The sequence below is a fragment of the Poecilia reticulata genome, linkage group LG7 (genome assembly GCF_000633615.1).
Source record: "Poecilia reticulata strain Guanapo linkage group LG7, Guppy_female_1.0+MT, whole genome shotgun sequence".
In the NCBI taxonomy this organism is placed as follows: Eukaryota; Metazoa; Chordata; class Actinopteri; order Cyprinodontiformes; family Poeciliidae; genus Poecilia; species Poecilia reticulata.
In genome coordinates this window covers 13412621-13431827 of record NC_024337.1, presented here as the reverse complement: position 1 = coordinate 13431827, position 19207 = coordinate 13412621, and the positions used below count along the sequence as shown (strand labels likewise).

Here is a 19207-nt window from a genome sequence, read left to right as displayed (position 1 = left end):
TAGATAGATAGATAGATAGATAGATAGATAGATAGATAGATAGATAGATAGATAGATAGATAGATAGATAGATAGATAGATAGATAGATAGATAGTTGTCTGCCATCTGCTGCCATCTGCTGGTCAAATAGCCTCTTTACACGAGTAGTTTAAATGATCAATATTTATTATACTGCCATCTGCTGGAGAAAAGGCTACATTGACGTTAATTAATTATATCAAGCTTCATTATTAAAAAATAAAAATCAAATCCTGTCAGAGGTGGGTGGAGTCAAAGATAGTAAAACGTTAAGAGTATTAATTTTTATTGATAATGTCTGTTAAAAAAATTTAAAAAAACTCAAGTAAGAACATCATTACTTCAACATGTTTAAAAGTACAAGAAACGAGTCAAGAAAAGTATTTAATCAGATCAGAAGTTACTCAAGTACTTCTGATCTGAAAGTCGGATTTAATATTTAAAAATGATGCCATCAGTCAGACAAAAGTATACATTTATATTTATATGTATAATAAATAAAAGTTCATATATAGTAATTCTGGTATAATTATACCAGAATGTATTAATATAACTACCAAAATTGTGTAAATTCTGGTATATTGAAGACTAAAATGAGACTAAAATGAAAATTTTAAAAAGTAGAAACGCTTCCATCAAAATGTTTTCATATAAAATTAATAAAACTAAAAGCACATCATGTCTCTCTAGCACAGAACTTACAAGATACTTTTAGTGGCAATATGAATATAATGTTTACTGTATCTTTCTTGCAGTTGACCTCAAAATGGAGCCATTTTGAGGTCAACAAAGCTGCTGTATGAACAAGAAGTCTCACTTTGACATAAACTGCAGATCTGTGTCTCGTGAAGTTTTGGTAAAAATATGTTTCCTGTTTATTTAGAGAAGTTACTCACAGAGGGCAGAGTATCTAGACATTTTACTCAAGTAGAGATACTTCAGAATAATATTATTAAAAAAGGGGAAAAGTACAGTGCTGTCAATCTACACCTAAAAGTTTTTTTTTGTAAAAATTATTTTGCATTTAGAGTAATTTATAAATAAAATGTTTTTATTGTATCAATTTTTTTCTTTTTCTGAAACCTAAAATTAAATAAACATTTCCAGTTATTTAATTTTGACTATTACACATCAACAATAAGGAGGAGTTGGAAAAACAAAGTAAAATGTGTATTTATTTATTCTTTTAAAAAAGTGCAAAAATGTTTTAGTTCATCTTATTTTATTTTATAGAATAAAATAAAAATAATCCTTTATTTGGGGAAAAAGTCTGAAAGTAGGTTCACACAAAGATAAAAATATAAAAATAAGAAATAAAATGTAAAATATAAAATATTTGTAATTTATGAATTAGAAATCTACTTTTGTAAATTTAATTTGTAAGTTTTATCATTTGTTATATACAAAACTGTTAATTCAATTTAATCATACTTTATTTTATAAAATATAAATCTCCTTTATTGTTCTACAGTCGGGAAAATTCAGCAAAGTAAGTTGACACAAAGATAAAAATATAAAATAAACATTCAAAACAAAATCAAGAATAATACAGTGAGAGCAAAATTGCAACATAAAAACTGCAGTTATGAAAAATAATTAACTTTGATCCAAATAAATGTGCAACTGAGTATAATAATAATAATAATAATAATAATAATAATAATAATAATAATAATAATAATAATAATAATAATAATAATAATAATAATAATAATAATAATATACAAAGTAAAAGCACAAGTGTAATGTTATTTAACTTTACAGTTTTGGTCCAAAATGACCAAAATCTGCTGTGTCAGTTGTACAATGTGTAACATAATTCATTTTTTCAAGTTTTTTTTAATTAAACTTTTGTTTAATGAATAAAATATCAAACACATTAACTTTTTAAACATAAACAAGTTATCATTTTAAAAAATCAGTTGCATTTTTCTTTTAAAACAGTTTTTTTTGTTGTTGTTTTGTTTTGTTTTTAATTTATGACAAAACTGTGCTCCTAAAGTAAAGTTACAAGAAAAAGGTTTATAATCTGTCCCATTTGAATCCATCCTGCGTGTAGCAATCCACAGAACGCCTCAGACGTCTCTAGATATTACTGCGCGATCCCGGCGGCGGAGGGATATCTGGACCTAATTACCGGCGGTGAAATCAGAGTTTATTGAAGCGCAGCTGTGATTTTGTTGTTGTTTTTTTATATTAACTGCGCTCAGACGAAGAAGTGACGAACCGAATATCTCCCTGTCAAGTGTGAGGTAAGAGTTGTTAATGTCTGCGAGTTAACGTCAGCTGCTGACTCGATATGAGATAAAAGTTGTCACAAAGTGAGTTTAATTAAGCGGAGCGGCTTATTGAGTCATTAGTCACCTGCTGCTACCTGTCCGAGCTGAGGAGAAATGAAGCAGAATGACTCAAAATGTTGAGCTCAGACTCTGTCTTACAGAAATGACAACTTGTGATTTTCTTGTAGAGGTTGGATTTGAGGCGGAAGACGTTTTGTTCCCCAGAAAGATGTTTTTATTGTTTCACCATTCAGGATGCAGATTAAGCATTTTCTAAGTTAATTTCTGCTGCAAACCGCCAACATCTGGAATGTTTTCGTTCAGTTTTTTTCCTGCTTTGCGCCAGACTAATGAAGATAATTTACATGTGTAACTTATTTCCCCAAATAACTGTTAAATTAAAGCTTATTAATTTAACAGTTGACTTGAATCTAGACATTACTTGGCGATGAGAGATTCCCAAATAATGAATGCATAGTTCCCTTAAGTCTGAGCCGTAACCGCCATCTTGGTAGGCAATAGCAGCACAAATCATAAATGAACCGAAGCTTTGAGACCAACTAAAATAAATTATAGAAAAAAACCCAAAAGTTTAAGATTTAGTATTTGTAATGTACTTATGTTGCTTATAAGTTAGGAACAGATTGTTGTCATAGCATCTGTCATGACGGTTAGTTATGGGTGACTACTAAGATGGCCGTCAGCTACAAAGTTTCATGTGCAACGTCGCATGAGAAATATGTTCTGATTTTTTAAATTATTTTTAAAATAATGAAATGTAAGTTTTGTTTTGTTTTTAAAGTAGGTTCTTTTATTACAAGTTGTTTTAGGATCCACTTGAAAACGAGACCTGGGTCAAAATACACCAATATTAGCAACAGCAAATGATATTAGCAACAACAAATGTAGCACTGCAGTATGTCAGAGGGGGGCGCTCTACGAAGTAACAAAGCTGGAACATCTTTGTTTTTTATATCTCTAAAATCATGACTGAGTATTTTTATCCCCATTTGCATCAAAGCGTACGTCTAATGGAGAATTGGCAGATTCCAATTTCTTCCAACTGACTGGTGCATTTTTAAAATGTTTTTTCTTTTTTTTGTTTTGAAAATATCAGTCTTGAATGCTTGTTTGCCAGTCAGAGATGTTTTATTAACACCAGCAAGTTATGAAAAACAAATGTAAATGTTGTTTTTCTAAGTGTTTTTAAAAGTTGAACCACAAGAAGCTGATCTGTTGGATGGGAAAAACAGCTGAAAGGATTTGCATGGACAGGAAGTAATAAAACATAATTTATTTTGTTTTACCAACAAGACTGAAGATTTGATATCAGCCAAGTTTATATGTTGGAGAATCTTAAATGTTCAAGTGAAACTTTGTATTTTCCTTCCAAGATGTAATCGGGTTGCAGATTCTTTTAGAGCCTGTCTTTATTTTCCGTTTAAACAGATGAAATCCATCTGAATACTTTAACAGATGTAGCTAAAGTGAGCTGACCAAAGGGTGAAGGATTGGCCGGATTGCGTAGGACGCTCATGTCTCCTTGTGTGAAGTGTTGGTTCCGGTTTCAGAACCAGATGACTGTGTGAATGTAAGCGGACTCATCCTGTCGTCTTCGCAGTGAGGCTCTGAGTCACAAATGCTGATGATGTCAAGCTGCTCGTGGTGTCTGATCTGCAGGTCGCAGCTTGAATTATGGGCTTGAATTACAGCTCAAAAGTTTGTTTCGTTTGTGCACAGGTGGACCGGTTTGAATGTGTGCGATTTCTTGTAATTATTCTCATATAACTCCGTCATAAACTGGCAGGTAATCAGGGAAAATCAAAGGTTTCTGTGAGTTTTTTAAAAGTAATTTTGGTAGGTCAGCCGAGGTTGGGCGATATATTTTAAAAGATTTCTTTTTTTTTTATGTTTTTAATTTTACAAAATCAGGATTTTTTTTTTTTCTCACCAATACACTCGTTGGGTTTTGATAGTACAGAGTGATGTCATCGCCCCTGTGGCGGCCATCTTGTTTGACCAACATGTTTAACAGCGTCTGTTTGTATGGACTCTGAATTCAGGTCAACTCTGACAGAATATTAGGGAAACTATTTTTTTAATTCAGAGAATAAAGTCTCACTATTGGAACACAGTCGTAGTCATACAATAGTCAAAATGATGTGAGAATGAAGCATTAAATTGATCAGAATAAAGATTTAAATTTGGAGAAGGAAGTAATTTTGAGAATTTCTACATGAAACAACATGAATGACGAATATTAAGCATCTTGTGAAACTACGTTTGGTATCGGTTTTACAGTTGAGGTAATTTGAAAACGAGAATCGAATTATTTTCAGCAGTAAGATTTAGAAACCGCATTTCAAATGACTATTACACCTCAGATCCTAATGAAGCTTTTTGTCCTCATTAAAGCAACTTTTTTCTCTTAATTTTAAGAATTTTTTTTTCTTTCTGGGGAAAATTGCATCTTTATTCTGCTAATATGACTGTTCTTGTAATTAAACAGAAATTCCTGTAACCTGGCCCTATTTCTCCATCGTACAACTCTTGAGAAGGAATTGAATTAAAAAACACTTCTTAAAACTATCTTCTGGAATTGAAAGCAGAGGCGAAATTGATTTGAAATATTTTTGTCTTTCCTGTTAAACACCGTACTGCTCAGCTCTAGCTAGGAGTTGGATGATTGTATCTATTATCTCTTTTTGTTTTTGTTGTTTTGACTGAAATGGGGGGAAACATTTTCTCATGCTTTCTTTTTATGGTGAGAAAACATAAAGTCTGAATCTGAGATGAACCATCGCTAACTTCCTGGTTGTTTTTTTTTGTTTGTTTGTTTTTTGACATCATTCACTGTAGAGTTAGAAGTGAGTTTATGTACAGAGGCGAAATAAAGGAGATTCTTGCGTCTTCATGAACTGCCTCTCTGCACTTTTCTCTTGTTTTGCTACAGCTTCAGAACAAAAAAGAAACTAACGTTGCATTTCTTCCACTTGAACTCGCCTCCACCTTTTGGTTTGTCACTTACAACTGAAACCAAGAGTATCGTTTTATTGTTTTTCCTTCTTGAGAATTCCTCAAGAATCCTGCAGGCTGCAGTGTCCGGGAATTTCTGACAGTTTTTTCCTTCCGACTCGCAGAGGAGTCATGTGTTTGGGATTAAACTCTCATATTTAACACTAATGGAGCTTAAAGACTCCAGAAGCACCACAGGATTGATGCTTTTATCAGTCTGATGACTTACTTTCCTCCTGTATGTGATAATTATGGCTAAAAATCAACAGGAAGTAGTTTAATAATAGTTTAATCCGCCTGATGGAGCACATGAAACGTGTAACTTTTGGATTATTGCTGAAACGATGCATTGTGATGAATCCATTATTGAAATGATAAACTAATTTGGTAATTGATTAACTGGAGCACAGACTCGGTCGGTTTTCTGAAAGAACACATTCAAACCGGTAATTAAGTCAAAACTGTACAAAAACTGTACACACATTTTGTATTTTAAATGTAAAAAATATAGTTTTAGCTTCACCTGGTTCCATTTCTTTAAATAAAACAAAATTTCATAACTTGAAGTATATTGTATTCTGAAAAAACAAAATGATTAAAAAAACAGCTGACCAAATGTACTGGAGTTTAGTTTAGGTTGCTAGGTAACGGCCTGGGCTTTTCTAGGGTTGCTAGGTTACAGCACACTCCCCATGAACTGAAAAGCAACTTGACAACTGGGAGGTTTTTGAAACTACTCGTTTTCCAGACACCAGAAAACGTTAACTTATTGCTAAAGAATGGCTGGATGTTTTCTTTTAGGCGCTTTGATTTTTGTTTTAGAAGCAGTTGAGACCCAAATGGCAACATAAAAACATTAAAAATGTGATTTTTTTTTTCTATCAAAGGTTCAGAAATGGTAAATATTCTGTAAAATTATTCTGCAAATGAATTTTCTTTGTTAAAACGGATTAAATTTATATACCACCGAGCAAAAACAGCCTAAAACTGCCAGTTATTTCCCCCTGGTTTTTGGTTTTACAGATTTTCTTTTTTTTCTTTTTTTCCATAATGTTGAGGGAGGATCGTCTCTGTGTTGAGCAATTTTGTGATTGCTCATGATTTGACCCAACTCGTCCTCCTCTTTGGTGAAGTCAGGCGGTGTTGTGAGCGAGTCACATCCTGCAGACTGTTGACCCTGTGAGAAAGTGGCAGCCAGGATTCGGTCGGCTTCCTGGAATCCACAGTGGGATTCCCCCCTCCCAGCCTCCCACTTCCCTCCTCCTCCTCTCCACTTCCTGCTCCACTCGGGTCTTTGTCGCTGCGCCGTCTGCTCGTCGCGCTCCCTCAGGTCATCCTGAATATCAGGGGGGAAAAAAAAAAACACCTGTCAGGTGTAAGGGGTGCTGCTCTCCTATTGGCTGGGAGGAGTTTACGGGGGGAACTCGTCATATTTCCCTTTAGGGTCTGAAGCGCTGGTTAAAGCAGCGGAGGAGGAAATGTTTTAGATCCGAACCGGTGATCGGAGGGAGAAAACCGTCAGAAATAACCTGAGGTAGGTGGATTTGTTTTAGTATTTAGCAGCTGCTGAACATGGAGTCCGTTTGTTTCTTACCTGCTGCTTTGTTTATAATCTCATTCTGACGTGAATCATTCACAAGATTATCTGACTTCATTTGTGTGTTTTTTAACTGTCAGGAGCTTCAGGAAGAAATTTACTTTGAAACTTGTGACCGACTTTTGCACTTTCTCCTGAAACGCAATGATTTCAGAAAATAATTTAATAAGTTGGATTTGAAATCGTCAGATTTGGGAAAAAGGCTCAACATAAAGGATCCCAAAGCATATGGAAGAATAAAAAAGCTGCTTATTATGAACAGAGATGCATGAAAAACCGTTAAGATGATGTTTAAGAACAAAAACTAATTAATCTGACTTGTCTATTCATTCTGAAGTCGATGTTGATATAAGAACATTTTTCTAATCCTCAGTATAAATTTTTATTTTCTACTTTTTCTTTGTAAATTTCTATATTTGCAATAATTTTAAAATGTTTAATTTCTATATTTACCGGGAAATTCATATTTAAACTTTCTATTAAATTATTTAAAGGTATTGAAATATCAGGGTGTTCATCCTGAAAAACGCGATTTATTTATATTAGGTTTATTTTTTAAACAATTTTCTACAAGCTGGAGGGAATAATGAGTCTGAGCTGCTGTCTAGTTTGCTCTTCAGATGTTTAGTTTAAATGTTTTACGGATTAACTAATTTATTTAATTAGTAGATTTAAGATAAAGAGCAAACAGACATGAATTTTAAATGTTCAAACCCTCAGTTCATATCAGGAAGTTTTTCATTTTTTCTTTGCATTTGATATGAAATGAATCTTTATTTTCTCAGCCTACAACATGTATGGCACATTAAATTGGAGCATTTCCCTGAATAGTTGACCTGCTGAGTGACTGTACCGGTACCGACCCGGTCGGCTCTGTAATTTCCGGTCTCATTGTTCGCTTCATCACTTTGCGTAAAACTCGAGCGATGACGGTTAGCTACTGAAATCTGCGTGCAGTTGCTTGCCGGCGCCCTGCAGGCTGTTGCAGACGAGGTGAAAGCAGGCCGGGACTCGTTTCTTTCTTTTTTTTGTTTTTGGGTCTGGTGAAGGTGTCGGCAGGTTGTTGTTGTGACGCAGCAGGAGGTTCTGCTGTCTGGCCCAGGTTCGGACTGTGTGCTGTCACACAGGGAACAGATGGTCGCTCCGCGCTCTCTATTGACTTTCTGAGCCGGGCGGCGGGGGCCGCTGCAGGCGAATACGGAGTCTGGTTCAAGGTATTGATTCCCCACATGAAAGTCCAGCGGATCCTGTTGTATAAAGCCCAGTTTAACCTCAAGAGGAACAGCAGCTTAACGATGTGAACACATTGGTAAACGTGCCACCATGGAAAACTCTATAGTGAAACATAACTGGGAAATAATTGAGTTTCAGGCTGATTTGGTCAACCAAAAAGATTATTTTTTCCATTTCTGATCTTTTTTTGGTAAACTGATGCCAAAAAACGCCACAAAAATGCCAGCTTTGACATGTAAATGGGACCTATTGTGCAAAATTCACATTGTGCACATTTTTATACTTTTTTTACAGCCCAAATACTTAAAAATTTATATATCTGGCCAGATTTTTTTTGGCAATAAGTTAATGTTTTTTTTTGTGTCTGGAAAATGAGCATTTCCATCCTAAAAAGTTGCATAATAAGGGCAACCTAGCAACCCCAGCAGAGCTCTGCCTGTCTCCTACCAACCTGAGCTGAGTTCCAAGACGTTTACCGCTGTGTGCGCTGTACAATGGCTGCTGGGTGAGACAAGTGTTTTGTTGACTTGCCATCCAGAAACCACCTGCTGCATTCTTGTCATTTGTGCAGGAGGCCCTACTAATGCTTTTCAAAGATGTACAGTTGCAGAACTGCGCATCTGTTTGTGGCTATTTTCACATGAGTGTAAATGTTGGGTTAGAGGCGTGGCCAACAGCAGCTTTTTTGCATTTAAAGTGACAGGAGGCCCTAAAACGGTTGATTCTGAATAAAATCTCACTATTTGGGAATGATTTTGTCCAGAAACGTGATGAACATGTTTTGTATAGCCAACAAATCCTAGCCTGTTCAAGGAATGTTGAACTTTTAACAGGTTGCTCTGTTTTCCTCCGGTTCAGCACTTTTTCCTGGACAGACTACAAACATGGCCTCCGTCGCGCCGTTCAGCCGCAGGCAGTGGGCATCGCAGTCACTCAAGGTCACGGCCAAAGAGCTGTCCATCGTCTCCGCCCGAGGAAAAAACACCGCCATCGCAGAGCGCTTCTCCAAGTAAGTCCTCCTCATCAGACTTTTTCCCCACTTTATAAGGGAATTAATCTGCCAGTGGAACTAGAACATTTCAAAAGAAGCTCCTACCCACTGAAGTTTCATCTTATTTCAAGTTTACTAAGATATTTGCTCTAAAAATTAGGCCAGAAATACTTGGCAAGGTTTTGTGTTTTTGCAGTGTAAACGTCTGGTTCTGATCCAGGAGTTTAATAATTCACCAGCAGCTGAACCGTCACGTCGCTCTGAACTCATCAGCTGCTGAAACTGAATCAGATCCTGCTGCTCGGCTGCTTTCAGTTCTGTTCGCTCAGTTTTACTTGGGGTTCATCAACACTTTCTATTTAAAAAAAAAAATTGGGTTTCCTTGTAGATATTTTGATGTTCTGTATAATATAAATATGGCACCATTTAAGCTTCTCCAGCTGCAGGTTGCCTCCCGACCTGCATGTTGGCGTACGAATGAGAGCATTTATGTTTTTTGTAATCAATCAATCAATCACATTTTATTTGTATAGCACATTTCAGCAGCAAGGCATTTCAAAGTGCTTTACATAATTAAAATAAAAACAGAAATAATCAGTGAGAAAGACAGATTTAAAAAATAAAAATAAAAACAAAAAACATTACATCATTAAAACGTCGAAAAGAAAGAAGAAGAAATTAAAAACATTAAAGACATAAAAACATGGAAGAGTAATGAGGAACTCCAGACACAATAACGCAATGTTGAAACGCCGGTTAAATGAGAAATGTTGAACATCTTGTAGTCATACTTTGGTATCAGTTTTATGAATAAGAAAATATTCAATCTGTTAACACATCAGCATCAGATTATGTTTACTTTGTCTCGTTTAGTTTTTTTTTCTTGGCCTGGCCCTAATGTGTTGCCTTTAGGACCAACTATGTAGCTAAATGTTGAAAGGTCAATATTTGGCTACATATTGAGGTCAAATATTGACCATAGCATGTTGTTTTCCTCTGTTCCTGTTTTTCTGGTTTCCTCTGGTTTCCCAGTAGCTGCTGGATCAGTTTTCATGGCGTTTCCAAAGAACTTGACATGTTTAACACTTGAGATGCTTAAACTCTCAAAAAGATTAATGGAAGACTTGACATGAAGGAAAACGGAAAAGTCCGGAAAATAACTGCTATTAACACAATAATATAACTATTTTGTCGTGTTCATGAATCAACTGATCTGCATAAATATGTAAACAAAGCAAAACTAACTTTTATTGTCTAAAAGTTGTAAACATCTTTATCTGTTTATTCATCAGTTTGTTTGTCTCTTCGGTCTGGTTTTTGCAGATGCAACATTCAGACATTTTGTTTATATATTTGAAAAAAAAATGGGGTAAAATGTCGCAACTCTGGATATTTTAAATCGGGGAATGCACTGAAGAGACTGGAGCTCCAACTTTATCACAAATATATTTAAGTTTAACTTAAGTTTGTTTATTAAATAATTAATTGGATTACTTGTGACCAATTAATGCGATGGATTTAAGTTTGACTACGTGTGTTTTGTTTTTTTTTTGTTTTAATTTGTGAAATGATTTTGTGTGCGTTTTAGAAAATCCAGTTTTCTGTTGGGAGAGAAACGCATCATTTTCTGACTATATTTCCGTTACCAGTGTTTATCCAGACCTGGAAATTACTTCAGGCGATTTTTAAAAACTTTTCCGTTATTTTAAAAACGTGCCTACCAACCGGTTGCTCCGGTTTTCCACAAAACTTTATTTTGTAGAAGTGCTTCCTGTTGGTGCTTAAATTGGCTGCAGTTTCTCCTTCTTACCACTAGGGGCCAGTATTGATCTGCTTGCAGACGCAGCAGTTTGCATAAAACCACCCGACAAACTGTTGCTTTAAATATTTTTATTGCTTCGTGAGCAGATTATAAGACATGGAAGGTGCATTAATCATTTGAGGGCATTTAAAGTAATTTTTTTTATTCTTCTAGTTTTTAAAATGTTACTTTTTAAACGGTAAAGTCTTTAAATGATTCCTTCAAATGTGAAACGGTTCTAATTCTAGTAAAAAGGTTAGCTTCTCAAATATTTAAAGTTTTTTTTTTTCTGGCACCAGTGGTCTTTATTTGCAGTATTCAGACCGGAACATGTCAAGGACTTTTGGTTTCCATTTGAATTTAAAGCAGTTGGTGAAACCAGATATTCCTCCATGTTTCTGGGGAAAAAGGAAAATAAAAGCTGCTCAGTCATCCACGACATTCAAAAAACCTCCAAAATGCATCTGCTCATGGAAACTCTGGAAGAAATCTAAACTAATCAAATAGAAATGTGCAGAAAAACAAAGTTGGCTGGGGAAAAAAATCTTAACAACTGTCAAGTAATGTAAATATTGGCCACATTCGCTAATAAACAGTCCAGATGACGTCTTTACGATAATAAACATATAAATTCCCTAATAGTTGCACAATATATTCAACAAATTTTCTTTAGTTTATCGATTCAGTCATCTTAAAGTTGCAGTTTTCTTTTTATTTCTTTTTATTTGGATGGCACCTAAAGTCTACATGATCTGTGGATCAGCTGGTTCTGGTCTCCATGGTCCATTAATGTCCGCCATGTTGCTTTTTTTCCCCTCCAGGTACCAGATGGCGGCAGAGGAGGGAAACGCAGAGAGGAAAAAAACGGTTGGTGATGAGCTTTATTTTTAATCGACACACATCTTTTGGACCTTTGTAGCTTTTTGGAGTAAAAATATATCAAAGCTGCAACTGCAGTGAATAAAAAGACAAATGGTGCCGACTTTTTTTTTAGATCAGGGATTCCCAAAAAGCATTAACTTCTGGTTGGAGACCAAATTTGTAAACCTGCAGACAATAATGCAACATGTTTAAACTATCAACTTTTTTTTCTCACTGTTCAATAATTATTACATTTGTTGAGCATAAATGCCGCCTCATACCTTCTGATTTTAGTCGAACATGAGTTATGGATTTAAAAAAAATAAAAACTCGTCTTTTTTGCACTACACTGCAAAAACACAAAATCTTAGCAAGTATTTTTTGTCTAGTTTTCAGTGCAAATATCTTATTATACTTGTAAAAAAGACAAATTAACCTGGAAGAAATTTTTCAGCTCATTTTAAGTAAATAATTCCTCATTTTTGACAAAAAGCACTTGCTTTATTGTCAGATTTTTTTCACTTTTAACAAGGAAAAAATGTTGTTGCAAGTGAAATAATCTGCCAGTGGATGCATTACTTTTTCATCAATATTATTCAGTTAAATCAATTTCTGATATCTTGCTAAAAAGTTACTTATAAGTTTGTTTTACTGCAAGTGTATGAAGATATTTACACTAGAAACCAGACCAAAAATACTTGGTGAGATTTTGTGTTTTTGCAGTGTAACTTTGCACAAATATGACTGGCAGCCAAACGGACAGATAAATAATTTTATTTCTTACATTAATTAAAATACGGATTCTATTTTATAAGAAAAGAACGTTATAATTAAATGAAAAGTGGAAAATTGAACTAATTTGACACTAAATGGCAACAATTTAAGGAGTTTTTTTTTTTGCTTTAATGCAAACCCCCTTCATTTTTTTCTTTATTAAAAAATAGTAAATATACTAGTTTTGCATGTGCTTTTTGTTCTCAAACATGCATCATCGAGTTCATTGTGTATATGTTTGTTTTACCTTTGTTCTGTATGCAAAAATATCAATCAGAAAATCTATTTCTGTTATATCTTCCCTCTTCTGAGGGCCCCACTTCGAAAACCTTTTTGTTTTTAGATGACTGATAAAATCCTAACCAATGCAGCTGCTTCAAAGCAGCTGATAACGCTCAAAGTTCAACGACCCCAGAGTCGCTGACTCCTAAAAGCTTTTTCTTCATCGACGTGAAGCGGCGTTTCTGCAAACACAGGCTGCACTCAGTTTATGCTCCCACCGTAACAAGATGGCCGCTTCCCTCGACCTCTGTGTGGTTCTGACTCGGCCCGGCTGATTCGCATCAGAGTGAAATCCGTCCTGAAACGGATCAGGTTTTGCACGTCAGCTGAGCCACAGTCGGCACGTCGTCGGGTCAGCTGAGGTTTCATCTCACAATCAAATCAAATCAAATCAAATTTTATTTGTATAGCACATTTCAGCAGCAAGGCATTTCAAAGTGCTTTACATAATTAAAATAAAAACAGAAATAAACAGTGAGAAAGAGAGAAATTTAAAAAATAAATAAAAATAAAAAAAAACAAACTCCCGTTGTCCTTTGCGGAATTTAACTAACTATAGAGGACTCCGCCGTCCTTTGNCCTTTGCGGAATTTAACTAACTATAGAGGACTCCGCCGTCCTTTGCGGAATTTAACTATGTCATAGAGGACTCCGCCGTCCTTTAGCAGGGGACGCCGCCGTCCCACACAGAATTTCGCTGTCCTTTGCGGAATTTAACTAACTATAGAGGACTCCGCCGTCCTTTGCGGAATTTAACTAACTATAGAGGACTCCGCCGTCCTTTGCGGAATTTAACTATTTCATAGAGGACTCCGCCGTCCTTTAGCAGGGGACGCCGCCGTCCCACACAGAATTTAACTAACTTAGAGCAGCCAGTTGAACGGTTTTGTTCTGATGGGTGAAATTAACCAGTCGGTTTTAGTTATTGCTACAAAACTCTTGGGCTTCAAAACAAATCTTAAAATACCTTTTATAGATCAAAGTACCACAGTAGTTGTAGATTATTTCACTTGTTATAACTTATGAAATGGTACATTTTCATCAATATGAAGGTATTGTGGTCACACTTTATTTGAAGGGGTGCATAAAACATGACACTGTCATAAATATGACGGACTTTATGAATGGCTGATTGTTGTCATGAAGTGTCATTCGGTAAGTAAAGACATTTTAATGCAAAATTGCTTTAAAAATCCCATATTTGCATTAAAGCGTCATTTACCAAATAATGCAAAGTTGACACTTTTAAAGCAACTTTGCATTAAGTGTCATTACTTACCGAATGACACTTCATGACAATCAGCCATTCATAAAGATTCATGTTCATGACGGGCGTATGTCATATTTATGACGGTGTCATGTCAGTCTTATGCACAACCCGTCAAATAAAGTGTTACCTGTATTATTTATTCCAAACAAGCTGCTATATCTTACTTAAAGTTACTTGTAAGCTAGTTTAGTTATTCCAAGTGTGTTAAGATATTTGCTCCAGAAATGAAACCAGAAATACTTGGTAAGATTTTGGTTTTTGCAGCAACTATGACGACAGCTCTCCAAATATTATCTCACAACCTAAACAAACATAAATATGAACAGGAAGACTCCTTAGAACCTGATTTATCTGCACACAGTTATCAAAACAACTTCAGTTTTAAGTTTTTGGTTTCAAATCTTGAAATGAGTTCAGATTAACTCGGTTTGTGAGTTATGCATGCTCATCCTGTTGGAGTTTGAAGAAGTCAGAGATGGGATGTTGAATTTTTATTTTTTAAATAAAAGTTTAGAAAGCTGCAGGTTTTCTCCATTTCAACATGATCTGTCTAATCTCACAGCTACGTTCATTAAGAGGCCTAAACAGGAAAGGTTTGCTGCAGATGTTCATTCATACGGCTGTCATTGTTGCGTTTAAGTTTACGTTTGTTTTCTGGCATTTCTTCCGTCCGAATCCATTGTGTTTAAATTAAATAATTTCCAAAGGAGGATTATCAAACATCCAGGTTCAGGATCTTTGCTGTTCTTGGAGTTTTTCTGCTGTTTTTGTTTCCCTCCCTCCAGGTTTCCAGCGTTACCTTTTCCTCATTTCCTGGACTTTTTTTTTTCCCCTCTCTGACTGTCTCTGTTTCTGATTTTCTCCCCACCGCCTGCCTTCACCTCCCCCGCGCTTCAGTTTCCTTCTTCCCTGCGTGTTGTAGGGGGTGGGCGAGTTGCTTCACGCTGCTTCATTCTGATCATTTCTCAAGCCTTTCACATCTGGGGCGGCTTGTGGCGTTTTCCTCCCACAGACACGGCGTTTTACACGACCGCGCGTCGGCAACCGGACAGCCGGGGCGTCTGCATCACTCGCAGGTTTTTACATCTCTGCTTTCCATCGATTAGAAAGTTTTTCTCCTTTCCTTTTTTTTCTTAAAATAAGTCTTGCAGCTGCAAAGTCATGCTGAGCAGCTCAGCTTTTTTTTTTTTCTTATTTGACTTTTTAGTTTGTGGTTTCTGTTTCCTCTTCATGTCTTTTCCTCCTCTGCACACTTTCTTTTTCGCAAATCGACTAAAGTTTGAGCCGCTTTTAGAGAATCAGGTGGTGAAAGTCCAACGCTGATGAACATTATTGATCGAGCTGAACCCCGACGCCTGGATTTCTGTCTACAAAGGTTTGGGTTGATAATGAGTCATGATGGACCGTTTTGTTTGTTTAGCTGGCAGAGAAAAATGAGCCTCTCTGCTCCGCTTGAGTGTGTGCGCATCTGAAAGTTGTCTTTTTAATGCTGCACAGCTGTAATTTGAAGCTGATATGAAGATGATATCTGGTTTTGTTGATCTAAAAGATGCTGCAGCGTCATCTATTCTCCACATCTGCAGGCAGAACGTCTTTGTGCGACATACTGAGAGGAAACAATGCAGACTATTAGCTCAGTTAGTTGCAGAGTAAAACTATTTTAACGTTGCTTTTCTGCATGGTCATTACACACGGCTGCAGCTTTTAATGGCGTCCAGATGAGCAGGGGAATTAAAAAGGCCAATAAAAGAAAGCGGGAGCATGTTGGGGATGTTTAATTCTCGCTCATGTTGCAACACAACCTTCAATGAGTTCTCAGTCGGGGTTTTATGGGACCAGACCAACACCAAGTGGTGCAGACGTGAGGTGGAAGTCTAATTATGCATGGTTTCTCCAGCAATCCGGCGCAACAAATTGCGCATTTTTTAATCTCGATTTCGATCCAGCTGTTCTGAGGAAATGGTGGAGGATGGGAAGAGTTTGATACAGCTGCAAACCAAAACCGAGTGCACCAGTCACCGAAGCTGTCCCGTCTGAGCTGTGGACCTCTGCAGCTCCTCCAATCTGTTGCCATGGCAACTATTGGTCATGAACGCCACACATTTGGTGTTTTTTATAAAAAGAGCAAAGGAGAACCTTAACCCCTCCTATTGTAAAACATGGCGGTGGCAGCATCATGATGTTTGGATCAGGGCTGAAACGATCGGATTCATTAGTGACTTTATTGAAATGATCATAAACAAACTTGGTAATGGATTAATTGTTAATTGGAGAATACAGACAAAAAAAAGCTATTTACTGAAAAATCAGGATAGTCAGAGCATGTACAAAAAAATTAACATTTTGCATTTAAGAAATAAAATATTTGTAAATGTTCTTAAACTCCTCAAGTAGCATTTTAGCTTCACTTTGTTCAAAATCTGTTAATTCCCCTATTAAGCACCTTTTGCTGTCTGATTATTTAATCCAAAAAACGATAAACCGATCATAAATGCACTGTATTGATGAGTTGAGCAGAAGAAAGGGATGAAATTTTCATGTAAAAGTATTTTATTTTATTTTTTTGTGCAAATGCAACAAAAATAACGCCATGTTTCGATTTAGGCATTTTTTTAAATGTATAAATAAGGAACTGAATTTTGTTTCTAAATGCATGATAAATTCAAGTTTACTTTTAATTTTTCTAAAATCTAGAAATGATATTTGGAGCTGCATCTAAATGCATTTCTAATAGTCTAAAATAAGCCTAAGTGGTTAAATGTGCCATTTTCCCAATTAGAATAATTGATTAGTAAGGTAATCTTTAGCTGCGGCTCTAGTTTGGATGTTTCTCTCCAGCAGATGAGCTGGTTGGAAACATGGACGGAGCTAAATATTGACTCCTTCCAGCAGGACGACAGCCAGAGCTACTATGATGGCCTTAGTTTAGGTTCATGTCAGGTTTATAAATGAACTTTCAGCCTCTTTGCTGTGATGATCTCACCGGGTTCTGGTAAAACGTGTGTCGACACGGTGGAGATCGGACAGAGATGCAGATTCTGGTGAAACATTCTTGGATGATGGAGTTTGAGGGCGAGTTGCAGCTGGTCTCAGGCATTTTGTTCCTGATTTGTTTTAGTTGATGGGAAACTTTGATGGAAAGTTGTTCTTTTGCACTTTTCCATTAAACTAATATTGATCTGGTTTTTTAAAAAATGACCCTCTAGTTGGATTAGGTTTGATTCTCCAAGAGTTTGACCTAATTCACGTTTTTCTGCTGATTCACTTCAGAGTTGGATGATACGACTTGAAAAGGTTTTGTTTTTAAATCCATATTACATCAGATTTTAATTGTTTTGGGGTTTTTATTTCTTTCCAAAAAGCTTACAAATGACACTTTTCCAAAAGTGTTTTTATTTCAATCATCACTTCTGTTAATAAGACCAGAATATTGCAAGAATATAATCATATTAACAAATAAAGTTGCATTTTTACCAGAACAACATATCTAAAAGTTATTTTAATAAGAATTCAAGATCTTGTGTTGCCCCTTTTCTTCTAAATAAACAATTCTTTGCGCAATTGTTTCAAAATCCTGATAATACTTTGATGTTGATGTGTTTCTATTAATAATCATTGTTTGTAAAACTAATAACTGCACAAAATGCTCAACATTCCCAATTTTTAGCTGATTTTTTTTGAGTTCTCATGAAATTACTACTTTATTCTCTGAATATTACAACTTTATTCTTGTAAAAACTAAAAATCTTGGCTTGACCTGCTTCAAAAACAAACAAAAAAATCAATTTAATCTCTTGTTTCTACAACCTGAAAGTTTGTTAGCAGAATTAGGATTAAGTTTTTGTTTCAGAAATGATTTGGTGTACCGTCGCTGCAAAAACGCAAAATCTTAATTATATTTTGTCTACTTTCTGGTGCAAATATCTTGGCTTTGTTTTATTCCAAGTGTACTAACTTACAACCAACTTTTCAGCAAAGATGCAGCGACTCAATTTGAGTAAATGCTTCCTTAAACTTGTTGAAAATGTGCCGCTTCTGCTGGCAGATTATTTCATTTTTAGAGATATTTTCCCGTCTTCCAAGTGAAATAATCTGCCAATAAAACTAGAACTTTTTCATCAACATCATTTACTTGAATTAAGCCGCTAAATCTTTGCTGAAAGTTACTTGTCAGTTAGTTTTGCCTTATTTTACGTCTACCAAGATATTTGCATCAGAAACTAGACAAAATAACTTGGTGATATTTTGTGTTTTTGAGGTCTTGGAGTTAAATGGTTAAATCAGATGATGCATAACAAGGTGATCTGGTTGAAGTGGATGTTTTGTCGCTCTCTGCAGGTTGTGGAGCTTCTTCCATCCTCTCTGTCTGGTGGAAATCTGAGTGTTTTAAAGAAACGTTGGGAGCAGCAGCAGCCGTCCGCGTCCCGGAGCCCCTCATCGCCGCTCGCCAAACCCACGTCCCGTTTCCAGACCCAAACGAAGGTCCTGAGAGCTGCAGGATCGTCTCTGGAGGTTCACCCCGAGCACAGAACCGACCCGTTGACGGAGGTGGCCGAAGACCCGATGGAGATGGAGGCGAAGCCCGGCAGAGACCTGGAGGTGGAGGAGGAGGAGGCCGCAGCAGCAGCTGAGACGCCCGTCATCGAGAAGCCCAGCGTTCCCATCAACAGTCTGAAGATGATGTTTGAGGGAGGAGACGCCCCCGACAAGGCGAGTCACTTTCCCTCAAAAGTGAATCTGAGTGCGCAGTGAGGCTGACGTGAGCACGTACATCCAAAAGGTGACCTTTTATGGTCAAAACATTTTAATGTCATTATTTTGTACAAAATTATTCTTGGATAATCAGATTTTAATCTGGTCCATTTATATTTACACTTGTATAGTGGCGTGCAACTATACAACAGTATGCGTTTGAAAAGCGTAAGTAGAGTCTGCTGCACAACCAACAAGAATGCAGCAAGTGGTTTCTAGATAGTAAGTCAACAACATGCTTGTCTTTTCCATCAGCCATTGTACAGAGCAGACGGCAGGAAAACCAGCTGACCAAACGTGCTGGATTTGTGACATAGCATTCAGAAGGTTTTT

The 19207-nt window shown here is 36.2% G+C and overlaps 1 protein-coding gene across 2 annotated transcripts in view; it reads left to right on the top strand.

Annotated features, from left to right (window-relative positions):
* Positions 1-2006: 2006 nt before the first annotated feature.
* Positions 2007-19207, top strand: part of lima1a (LIM domain and actin binding 1a) — a 31796-nt gene continuing 14595 nt past the window's right edge. Inside the window, exons 1-4 of one of the 2 annotated variants that reach the window (XM_008414624.2) lie at positions 2007-2271; positions 9002-9152; positions 11757-11802; positions 18461-18832. In XM_008414624.2, the coding sequence (XP_008412846.1) occupies positions 9028-9152; positions 11757-11802; positions 18461-18832 (543 nt within the window). In that variant the 5' untranslated portion in view covers positions 2007-2271; positions 9002-9027. Of the gene's footprint in view, positions 2272-6610; positions 6848-9001; positions 9153-11756; positions 11803-18460; positions 18833-19207 lie in introns of those variants that run through there. The other variant, XM_008414625.2, reaches the window with a different exon arrangement.